Here is a 12,388-nt window from a genome sequence, read left to right as displayed (position 1 = left end):
TGGAAGGCAGCTCTCTACTTAGTATCAATAGCTTCGCTGCTGTAACCTTTCAAGCTGTTCAACCTTAGAGCAACTATGGCATGAGAAGCTAAGCAGGGCTCCCCATTCACTCTTCAGCACTCTCACACCAAGTGAACCCCTTAACACATAATCAAAGCAGGAACCTATAAACCTCAGGGGCAGATCTGAGCTTAGGAAACTATTCAGATTCCATGGCCCAAGACAGGAGACATGAGGGAAGTCACTTTTTCTCAGGGTGCCTTGCCTGTGTATGTGTGCTAATTAATCTTCAACCTGAATGAATGGTGATCAGGCAAGCTATGGTGATGGGTGAATGAATGAATTGCGATCAGGCAAGCTAAAGGATGCCTCTCTTCGATTCTAAATGGGGCCTTGATTTGTTAGTTTAGATTAAAATAATCTCATCCTTACTGGCAATTTCGGGCACTTCTTCCTGCATCCCCGATTTAGCATTAAAGGTGCCAAGATGAGAGCGCTTGGAAATGTCTAGAAAGGGCAGCCCTGGGCATTAGGACCAGCTAAACCAACTACCAGCCACTCTCTCATGTCACTGTGGCTTTGTGCATGATCAGGGTGTCCAAACAGGGACCCTTCACAGCTTCCAAAGGTCTTCTAGCAAGCAGGAAAGAAGACAAAGAATTTTGTGGGCCCCCTTAAATGCAAACTGACTTAGCTGAGAGTCACCAAATATTAAATACTGTGATTAGAACCGGAAGGGGCATATTCTCCCTGTCAAGGGCTGCACCCCCCAAAAAAGGAATCTGTTAGATGGGAGGGAAGAAGTGCCAGCCTGACATGGGTGAGAGAATATGGGGCAGCAATCTACTTGAGAGAGATAATATAGGGAGGTGATGATCTGAGGGAGAGAGAAATGTGGGGTGGTGCTGAGGGGCAGAGAGAGAAAGAGAGAATATGGGGTGCTGGTGGTCTTAAAGAGACAGAGAAAAATATAGGGTGGTGGTGATGTTACCTTTCCCACTTCTTTGGCACCTGCATAAAAACAGGCCTGAGACTGCAAGTTGCCTTCCCCTGGAAGTGTGTTGGACCAAGACTGAGGAAATGAAACCTACAGGATAAGGTTGGTTTAGTCACTATCTCTTAAGCCTAACCTACCTCACAAAGTTACAGTGTGAATAGGGGGGGGGAGCACTGTGCATTGTCCTGAGCTCCTTAAGCCTGGGGGGGGTCTACATTTGAAAATTTTGATAAATTTATCACAGAAAGCTACTTTATAGCAGCCTATTAATCAAGTATTGTCTACTCTGACTGGCAGTGGGTCTCCAGAGCCTCTGACTAAAGGGCTGGTGGTACCCAATATTTTTAGCTGTAAATGGCAGGGACCATTTGCTAGCAAACCATGTGTTTTACCACTGAGTGATGTCCGTCCCCCCCGCAACTTTGAAAGACTTCTCTTGTGATACATTCCAGGGCAGAGAACCTTCTTGGTCCAGTGGGCCCGTTGTTTTTTTCCCACCTTGACAGGCCAACTTTGACAGATGGGCAAGATCCAACCACCTCTTGGGGGAAGGGAATTACTGTCCAACGAGACTGAACTCCCCACACATCCTGTTTTCTGCTGGCCTCAGGTGTGGGTGTGGTTTCAGGGGAAGCCTGGGAGGCCGGGTATGGCTCGCAGTCATGCAGCTCCCCAACCCAGAATTAAATTAACAGAGAAGATGGCGTGTGTACATTCCAGTGAAAATCTCAACATTTTATGTACAGTATTATACTTTTTTCTTTCCTCATGAAATTCAAGGGGGCTCATTAGGGCACAGAAGGAGGGCCCCATCCAGGCACTGACCAGCCTCTGCTAGGGCTATTACATTATATGCCTTCAGATCCTGCCTTAAGGACATGTGAATGCAATTGCTAATAATCCCAGATACAGTGGTACCTCGGGTTACATATGCTTCAGGTTACAGACGCTTCGGGTTACAGACTCTGCTAACCCGGAAGGAGTACCTTGGGTTAAGAACTTTGCTTCAGGATGAGAACAGAAATCGCGCGGCAGCGGGAGGCCCCATTAGCTAAAGTGGTGCTTCAGGTTAAGAACAGTTTCAGGTTAAGAACAGACCTCCAGAATGAATTAAGTACTGTACCACTGTATAGGTGGCCCAGAGATCCATTTTCCCTCCTGCTTTTCCAGCATTAAGAACTGAATGCTGACAATCCCTATGACTGTCAGTGTTCAGTCCAGTTGTAGACACAGAATTTTGCTCTGGAATGCAGACATTTGCCAATGTTTTGGGCATTCATTGTAACATGACAGTCCAGCAGAGGAGGGGAAAGGTGCAGCTAAAGGGTTTGCAAGGCAGGTGTAAAAGACTAAGATGAAGAGCTCCAGAGAACCCATATAAGGCCACCTTTCTAGCACCAGAATGGAGGGAGAGGGGAAGGGGGAGGAAGAGGGAGTCTTGATGTGGATACACAAGTCACTATATTCACAAGACACAAGTTCAATGCAGTACAGTATTCAGGAAATTGAACTGTACTGATTTCACTATCAATTGCAAGGTGGGTTGTGGCTCTCTGTTCAACTCCTTTTACTGATAACAATCTCCTGCCCCTGTGGTTTTCAAGCTGTGGACATTCGCTTGTCAGCTGATGAGCCCCCAAACCGCAGAGGGTAGTTTGCATACTCAGCTCAGAATGGCCTCTCATTTGCCCCATGTAAAGCAAGAGCACACCTTAAAACACAGCCAGCACTGTTCTGCATTTGTACACTGCTGGGGAAGATACATAGGGCTAGATATAGAGGCAACCAGTGATACTCCTGGGGAAACACTGATCAGCTCACAATGACCCCCAGGTTCCCCCAGAATACAGATTGTCAACCCACTCTAAAGAAGGGCTGTAAAGCACTCTGCACAACTAGAAAGTGCCACGTAGTAAGAACAACCACAAGCAACACTATTTAGTCCTGCTCTGCATGTTGCACAAAATGGTGGTATAGTCTGCAGATTTTCAGATTGCAGAGGAAGGGAGTGCCTTATTTTATTCAGAAAAATAAAAGACATCCTACAAGGGGGGGGGGAGGCAGCGCACCCAGGAAGAAGCTTTCTATCCCATCTCCCCTTTCTTTGCTGCATTAGTGTTCCAATTGCAGGAAGTTTGGAGGGAGGGGCTTCCATAGATGCCAGAAATCATGAGCAAGCGCACTCATATGCGTGCACAATCTGGCCCATAAAGGGATCTCTGCTGCAGTGAACCAGCCCAGGTGAGATAAACCTTGCTGACCCCTGCCCTAGATAGACCTGGCACCAACATCTGGCATCCTCTGGCAGCTGCTGGCGCCCAGCACCTCAACTGGGTCCATCAGGGCAGATACAGTACAGTCGTACCTTGGAAGTCAAACGGAATCCGTTCCGGAAGTTCGTTCGACTTCCAAAACTTTCAGAAACCAAAGTGTGGCTTCTGATTGGCTTCAGGAAGCTCCTGCATCCAATCAGAAGCCACAGAAGCCCCGTTGGACGTTCAGCTTCCAAAATCAGTTCACAAACCAAAACAGTCACTTCCGGGTTTGTGGCGTTCGGGAGCCAAAGCGTTCGAGAACTAAGCTGTCTGAAAACCAAGGTACAATTGTACTTCCTTTAGGTCCTACCACCTGCTACAACTCCAGGGCCAAATCAACTAGGTAAGAGTAATGGATGGCTGTGAAGCCACCATTTTAAGCTGCTCATCATGTCCCAGAGCAGTGCTGTGGGGGCGCATTGTAATTAAAATGGTGGATGGCTCCCAGCAACCCAACACAGATTGCAGAGCTGATACCCACCTCCTGGAAGCCCACCAGAGGGGTCATTGTAGTGGCTGGCGTGCGCGCGCACACACACACACACACACACAGAGAGAGAGAGAGAGAGAGAGAGAGAGAGAGAGAGAGAGAGAGAGACTCAGCTTATGAGTCAGTCATCATTTTCTGGTCACCACCAATCCAGTCCCCCATGCCCTCTGGCATGCCCAGATGGTTTGGGAGAGAGGCAGGGTCTTCACTCATTTCCATGGGTGCAGAGAAGGTTAAAAAGCAGCAGGAGTCCTGCCTGCTGTTTAGACACGGCTCCTGCTGCTCTTTATCTGCTAAAAAACTGCAGAGGAAATTCAGCGTGATGCTATCAGAGGTCTGGAGACACTGATTAGTCAGCTACTAGATTTGTGGGTGCATGAGAAACTGATGACAAAAGGAGACCACCAATGGCATTTTGTTGGGGGGGGGCTCATACTTGGAGCCACCCTTGACTTGTTTTTCATTGTTATATTGCCTTTGGCTATGGAGATTCTCTTTAAACAAAGAAAGGCATGGACTTCTCTCTAGTCCAAGGGTGGGGAACCAGGTGCTGTTAAGACCCCTAACTCACTTCTGCCCTAGACACCACGGCCATTGGTCAGGGATGATGGGAATTGCAATCCAGTAACATGCTGTGAGTCTTAGGTTCCCCACTCCTGATTTCATCTGTAACCTTTACATTTTTCCCTTAAAAATATGGGCAGCCTGATTTATAACAGTAGTAGTACTAAGTGCATCCTCAGGACTCCCACACCACATGCACTGCAATGAAGAATGAATTGAGGAAGCTGGAATTTTGGGTTATTTTTCTTGAATCGGAGGGTGCGAGGCAAAGCAAAGCTGTTAGGACACCAGAGACACTCCAACTATTTAATTTTCTGTGAGGGTGCAAGACTATTAGTGCCTGCAATCAGAAAACTAGACTGTCTGGGGCAATAAATGCTGGGGAGAGCAGAGGACTCCCACCCCGCCTCCAGTACCTGAAGTTGCCTCTGCATTTCACAAACCCTCAGTCAAGCACAAAAGGGAAGGCCACTTTCCTTAGAACAGGAATCAGGCATTTCTACATAGATGCAGAACCAGTTCCAAAAAAATGGACTTGCATTGGGCTTCATTCTCCCAATTTCAGCCAACACTAAAAAATTCAGCCACATACCAAAGTGACTGGCAGTGTAGCTAAAACAAAGCGTTGGTCCTCTTCACTTATATCCTCATGCTGCAATCTGCATCCCTCTGGAACAAGGAAATCAGCATTCCATGTTTATTCCCTCTGGGCTTTTCCATCAATATATCCAGGCCCTGACCTGGGGAAACCATTCTCTGAGGGCAGAGGGGGAGTAAAATGCAGAAATCAGGGGTCACATCCATTCTCTCTTTTCTTTTTTACAGATTTGCCATCTGCCTGGTGGGAAGGAAAGCAAAACCCTAGGAAAGAACTGAGTAGTTGGAATCAAGAGAAGTTCTCAAAAGAAGCCATTTACTGTTTCCATATATAAAGCAACCCACTTGCTCTAGAGTAATGCCACCGTAACAGCAACAAAGCAAATGATTTTAGGATTTCAGCACCTGGCACCTCATGAACAGACCTTATAAAAATCCAAATTCCCACCCCAGAATCAACAGTGATTCACTTTAAACTTTTACACACATGCAACACAAGTTCATTTGCCCCTGCCGTCCTCCCTGCCAAGCTAAATTCCTTGTTGAGTTTATTTAAAACACCTTCTGAACTTTATGTGTCCACTTCTGTTGCAACAAACTTTCATTAAGGGTGGAATCCAAAATGCACTTATTTGTGGGTAAACCCCAGGTTAACACAATAGCTTACTTCTGAGTAAACATGCATTGTAAGGCTGAAATTCTTTGCAAATGTACCTGAGAGTAAACACCACTAATCTCAGTGGAAGTTATTTCTGAGTAAATATGCAGAGGACTGGGCTGTACAGGGAATCTGTGCCACCGAACTGAGTGGAACTCACACACAAAAAAACATGTGCTTGAAGCTTCTTCCAGACTATCAGTATTGACAAAGTGAGTAGGTTTTCTTCTGAACAGGAGTTCCTCATTTTAGCAGGATTACTCATGCTCAGATGCTTAGCATCTAGCCTTCCATCTGAAATGGAAGTGTATTTGTGTACTTGATTTCCTTTATTTTGGAGTATCAGCTCACCAATCTCAAGCCTCTACTACATCAAAATGGTTTCTGCCATCAATTCCTTGGCCAGTACAAAAAGGGACAGAGAGATAAGAAAAACGATTTACACACAAAAAGGAAAAACAAATCTCACAATTTATCTTGCCCCCCCCCCCATTACAAGGTTTGCAAAGAGGCTCCACAAAGACACAAATGAAAATATTTGCCATGGAGTCCAAAAGAAAAGTAGGCTGATCTAGAAGTGGCTCAAAAAATTTTATTTGTGGTGGGAGGGGGAACTAACTTTGTTAGCTAACTGAATAACCTTGTGCAATGTCTCTGCAACTGTTGACTCCATTATGGATACTAATAGGTAGCTTCAAAAAGAACAGGAAACTATGCTGACCTATTTGAAAAAAATTCAAAAACCAACAATCTGATGCTACCTTGATTAGGCCTAACCAAAGCACTACAAAATAATAAGCAAGTTTTCAAGTTCTCCAGAAGTCTATCAGGCTGCTTATTAAACAAAAGTGGGGTTAGAGGAGAGAAAGCAGGACAGAAGTCTGCATTGAGGATGCACTTACCTTGGAGTAAGTCCCAGTGAACTCAATGGGGATTACTTCTGAGTAGACATATATAAAAGCACAGTTTTACAATGAAGTGTAGGGTGAAACAGGAGGCTTGGTGTAATCCTTTGCATGTTTACTCAAAAGTAAATTTCACTGTGTTCAATGGGGCTTTCTCCCAGGTAAGTGCATAAAGGATCCCAACCTATATTAAAACAGGTTCTAGTAGATGCTTATGCAGATCTCAAGTTGCATTGAGATCTGGTGGGACAAAGGAACAAATGATAGCTGATCCCCATATTTAAAAGGATCAGCATCCACTAGTTACTTATATCCAGCCCTAAATGAAATGCACAGGTCTCTTGCAAGAACGAGAACATAAAAAAACGAGAAACACAGCAGTTTTCATATTAGCAAAGCTTGACATTCATTTCAGGTGACATCTTCAGTAACAAAAAGTAATCCTCAGTATATATGTAAAAAGTGATCCTGGAAACCAGGGCAAAATACAGCTGTAAAAGAAGCTGCTGATCCAATGTGTGGTTCCATCTCATCTAGGCAACCCAAAAAATTAAAAAGCATTATCATAAGGTTTGGCTTATAGGAGGGTCCACCTAATCTGAAAATATGTTAAACCTGCAAGCAGGGAATGAAGATGACTGTTGCTTGTCCCACCAAGTAATTCAGAGCCAGGCTCTCAGAGAACATGGAAGATCCATTTAGCTACAATACCTAATAGCCATTAATCAGTCTTTTCCACCATGAGCTTCTCTGTTCCTTAAAAGCTACCTACTCCAGTGCCATCATCACATATTGGAATAGTGAATTATATAATTTCAATATGTGGAGAAACCCATCAATTTCTTTCCCTCCCATTCATAATATTATAAACCTCTATCATTATTACACACAACCATTTTTTAATCTCTTAAACCAAGGTGGGGGAACTTGTGGCCCTTTCCGAAGTTGATGAACTTCAGCTCACATCAGCTGCTCTAAACCACTGGATGGAACCATATTGCATCAAAGGTTAACCCCCAAAGTAAGCCCCTTGAATACCCTTGCCATCTACACCCACAAAAGTACCACACCTCATACTGGTGGTGGAATGGACAAAACAAATCCTTAAAGGACCTTCTGAAACTGCAGCTAACTATTCCCCCCCAAAGTGACTCAGGTGAGCAACAAGATGGTTTGCTAAAGGGAAATATTGGCAGCGCAGCACAGGTGTCAGGAAGAGTGTGGCACCAAAGGGGAAGGCTTACCTGTAATTTTTTTAGCAAAGCATTTTACAATCAACTTTACAAAACCTTCTAGAGCTTTGATATCCCGATGTAAAAGAGGGCATCCTTTGAATTATAACAATATGCATTCAGGCATCATGTTATCATTTTTGTAACTGTTTAAAGCTCGTATTAAGATGCCTGGCTATCGTACTTTCAAGTCTGGTCCCATCTGGATTTTGTGCTGCAACACTGTACCCCCGTGTCCCTGCATGACCTTCCCAACATTACAGTCATGGAAATCAAAGCAAAAGGCCTCCCCCACTTCCAACTGGGAGAGGGAAAGTTTTAAACATGTGGAACACTGTATCTCAGCATCTTCTACAACTGCCAATTTCCTGTCGTCATTTTGATCCGTGTTTTACCGGCGTTCTCTTTTTTTCTTTTTCTTTTAAAGCTACATTAACACCACCTCACGCCTGGTTAACACAGCAATAATCCCGGCGCGCGCTCCCTCGCCCCTTTCCCCCCTTCTCAAGGCAAATCCCCAAGCGACCCATTTTGAAAAGGAGGTGGGGGGGAATGAAATCAATCTGATATCACTTTACAGCAACCTAACTCTTGAACCCTGAGATCACGGGAAGAAAAGGAACCCAGGAACTGACCCTCCTGGCCTCGAGAAAGAGAGAGAGAGGCCTAGTGCCGTGGGTGGGTAGAAGCAGCAAGGAAGGAAGATCGGGGGGTGGGGTGGGGACCAAGCTGGCGGCCTGCACTCAAATCCGGTATACAGCCAGGCACCGAACCGAGTAAAGAGCCAATGGGGGGATTTCCTCCTCAGTAAAGAGTAGAGAGAACCTGAGAAACTAGCTGCCCCCTCTTTTTTAGATAGGGGGGCAGATCTCCCCGTCCACATAGCCCGGTTTGCTCCGGATCAGCTCAGCCCACGAGGCCTGCAGCAGTTCCCAAACTTCGCGCGCGTGCAAACTCCACCCCGGCTGCGTCCAGCCTGGAAGGCCCACGCCAAGGCGGCGCCCTAGGCCCCAGGCCGGGGTCGCCCGGGCTCGGCCCTCCTCGGGCCCGCCCCCCCAGCCGCTCAGGACCAAGGCAGCCCCGCTTCCCTGCCGCCGCCCCCCCCCCCACCAAACCCCTTACCTGATGCACGAAAACATCCACGGGGCTTTCGAGGGCGATGCCTTCCTTGGTGGTCATGGAGAGGAAGCCGAAGCCCATCCGCACGTTGAACCACTTACAGATCCCGGCGCCATGCAGGAGCGGCTGGCTCTCCTCGTCCGGCCGGGGCGAGTCCCCCGTGGGCTCTTCCTCGCCCGCCTTGGCGCAGCCACCTGGAAACATACGCGCCGAGGATCATCAGCCGGAGTCCAGCCAAAGGAGGGGGGTCCCCCTCCCCGCTCCTCCCAAGGGCCAGCGGGTGCGCAACAGAGGGAGCGCGGGACCTCCGGGGGCCACCCAGGGTTGGGACGCCCGAGAGGGGGCTCACCTCCCGGCCGGCCCCCCAGCCCCCCGCGGGAAACGCCATCGTCGTCCTCGGAGAGCTCCAGCCCTGCTGAGCGCGCAGAAGGCTAGGCAGGAAGCCATGCAGAGAGCAGCCTCGGCTCTGGGGTTATTTGGCCGGGGGGGGGGGAGAAAGAGGACTAAATCGCAAGTCTTCATCCATGGAAGATCATGAAGGGCAGGATTCAAAACATATTAGTGGGGGAGGGATACCAAGAACTCGCTCCCTCTTCCAAATTCCGTAGGGTGCCCAAAAAAGAAAACGCAGCTCCAAAACATCGAAGAAATCGGTGTATTCCAAATCTATGCCATCCCGGGTTGCGGGGTGGATCCCACACTATTTTCACAGGATGGGGGGAGGGAGTAAAAGTAAACTAGTGGATGGGACAGTGTGACACCACTAGTCCATTTTCAAACTATTCTAAAGCATTCGAGGTGTATGTATGGACATTGATTATATGGAAATACAAACTATTTATACACTGGGAAGAATACTCTGGGAAGCGAAGTGTTGGTCTGTCGAAACCATTTGGAAATATATACGCTTCTTTAAGCGTATAGCTATATACTGTAGTTCCTCTTTAAAAGCAAAACACAAAATCACAATTCGTGCAATTCAACGCATGTCTACCCTGAGGAAACCTCGCCGCGTTTAATGGGACCTGCTCCCAAGAAAACGTTGCCTAAGTTTGTAGCTGCCTAGATACACCCAAAAAGTTTCCAAAATTCCGCCCTCCCCAATTCTTATAAAGAAAAAGCACATGATGAAGCAAGAAAGTGACTAAACCGACCGCTCGCTCAAAAAGTAACATTTTTGAAAGAATATATGAAAGAATCAACGCAAATCTTTCCTTTTAAAAATGAAGAGGATTGATTGAAAACAGCTGTAAAACTATTCCTAAAATGAGAAGAGGTGAGGGAAAGCTCTTCAGAGCACACCGCTGATTTTCAAAACAGGGATGGAGGGCAGAGATAGAGAAAAAGAGGGAAAAGGAGGAAAGAGTCTTCCTTGAGGGGTGGGGAGAGAGAGAAGGGAAGGGAAGAATTGGGTATGAAATTTTCACTTAACCTGCAAACTGCTGGTTAGAAACAGACCCCATTCTGCACCCCCGGTGGAAATGGTGGACTCTGGCTGGAGCAGCCTCCCCTCCTCTCTGCCAGCCCGTCTTTGGAGAGGGTGTCAGAGCAGCTCAGCAGCTCCCAAAAAAAAGAGGGGGGGGGAGAAAGGGAGGAGGGGGTGGTGGAAGATTCAAAACAAGCGGAGGGAAGGCGAGAGAAAGGTTTGCTACATCTTCACTGCAACAATAGCAGTGGGAGGGCCCAGGGCCTGCTAAAGCTTCCCAAATTTCTAAGAGACAATAGAATTCCCCTAACGCCAAACCTTGCGCGCTTTCCCCCTCCCCCCGCGGGCCTTCCCTCCCTCCCCCCTGCCTCCTCCCCCCGCCCACCTCGCCGCAATATAAGCGCTCTTCTCCCTTCCTAGGAGACAAAAAAATGTACCCTCCTGCCATCCTGCAAGCTAGGGAGTGGATCTTGCTTCGTGTCCATGCTTTTTCTTTCTTTTATGAAACTCAGTTTTCTCCTTCCCCTTCCACGCTTTTTAAAATCTCGTTGGTTGGAGAGATCTCAAGAACCCGGAGGGATCTCGTCCCTGGGATACCTTTCGCCATATGCAGTTTTCACACATGGCTCATTCATTTACCCATCCATTCATTCATATTCTCTCTCTCTCTCTCTCTCTCTCTCTCTCTCTCACACACACACACACACACACACACACACACACACAGCTTTCCCACGTGATGCACAATCACACACACCACACTAGTAATTATACATTCCAAGCGAGATTTTTTTTTTTCAAAGTGGAGGCAGCAGATTGTGCGAATGTGAAACTTCATTGATGGGTAGATTACCTGTCAAGAGGAAAGAAACAAGATCTCCTATCTTGGCTTCTCTTTGCCAGCGCGCGCGCGCACACACACACACACACACACACACACACACACACACACACACACACTATTAGCTTATATTATTGACCCTCCCCACCCCATGTTCGCCTGCCTAGCAAGTTGGCCTGCGACAAGACCCGCTTGACTCGAAGTGACCTGTTTAAAAGGAGAGCTGCCCCCTCCCTCCCTCTCCCCGCTCATTCCATTTTGGCATGTTAAGCCTCTTCCCTAAACTATCCCTTTCCGCTCCCATCCGCAGCTACTCCTGGGATCTCCCTTGGCTAGCTTTGGGAATGCGAGGAGGGGGGTGAAGAGGTCGGTTTGGTTGGTTCCTTACCTTCCCCACCATCTCTAGTCAATGACTCGAGGGTGGGAGGGAGAGAGAGAGAGAGAAAGAGATCGGATCTCAAATTGGAATTTATGAGTCCTTTATCTTTCTCTTCCCCAGTTTGGTGAGCTCAGAAGGTTACCAATTTATCCCGGTGCAATTCTAAAAACATAAAAGTTTGCCTTTGGAGCGGGCAGCGGCAGAAGAAAAGGCAGATTATTTGGGGTACAAATACATTTTCAATTAATTGAACTTAATGCATTTTTTTTCAATTTTCTGTTTCTTTAAAGAAACATGCCGGAAAGGGTGAATCCCAAGCCAAGCGTCTTTGTTTTTTTAGTGTGGGGAGCCGTTGTTTGCTTTAAAAATGAGCATTATCATGAGAAGTTCGATTCCCAGCTTATCTTTAATGAAAGAAAAATAATTGTCCTAAGTTGATCCCCCCCCCCGTTTGCAAAATCGAATTCCACCACAAAAGGTGCAATTATATATATATATATTAAAAAGCTAGAAATTCTTGTTTACATGGCGTTAATAAAGCCTCTATCATCGGGAATGGGAAGGTCGGCTATTTTGAGGGAGAGGGGCTCAAATAAATCCAGCAAGATATTTGGATGTGGAAGACAACTTCGTCTTTTTCCTGAAATTTCCCCCCATAAGGGAAACAAAATAATATATATATAGATATCAAGTAGCAATATCACCAACATCCCAAGGTGATGGCTTTTTAAAAGAAAATGAGGCAGAGAATAATACGGAGCGGGGAAACCCCTACCTCCACATTACAGTTAATTAGAATACTTTCATAAAAGCAGCAACGAAATGAAATGAAATAAGATATTCAGGGTCGCTTTTACACGCACCA

General features: G+C 46.6%; 1 protein-coding gene across 1 annotated transcript in view; it reads right to left on the bottom strand.

Annotated features, from left to right (window-relative positions):
- Window positions 1-10,592, bottom strand: part of LIN28A (lin-28 homolog A) — a 51,862-nt gene extending 41,270 nt beyond the window's left edge. The window contains exons 1-2 of the mRNA XM_081202794.1: window positions 10,310-10,592; window positions 8,881-9,071 (exon numbers count right to left, since the gene is read on the bottom strand). Coding sequence (XP_081058920.1) covers window positions 8,881-9,071; window positions 10,310-10,340 — 222 coding nt within the window. The 5' untranslated portion in view covers window positions 10,341-10,592. The remainder of the gene's footprint in view (window positions 1-8,880; window positions 9,072-10,309) is intronic.
- Between the last annotated feature and the right edge of the window lie 1,796 nt (window positions 10,593-12,388).

The sequence above is a fragment of the Podarcis bocagei genome, assembly GCF_964188305.1.
Source record: "Podarcis bocagei genome assembly, chromosome: 7".
Lineage (NCBI taxonomy): Eukaryota > Metazoa > Chordata > Lepidosauria > Squamata > Lacertidae > Podarcis > Podarcis bocagei.
The sequence above is the reverse complement of the archived record's forward strand: the minus strand, read 5'-3'. Positions and strand labels throughout refer to the sequence as shown.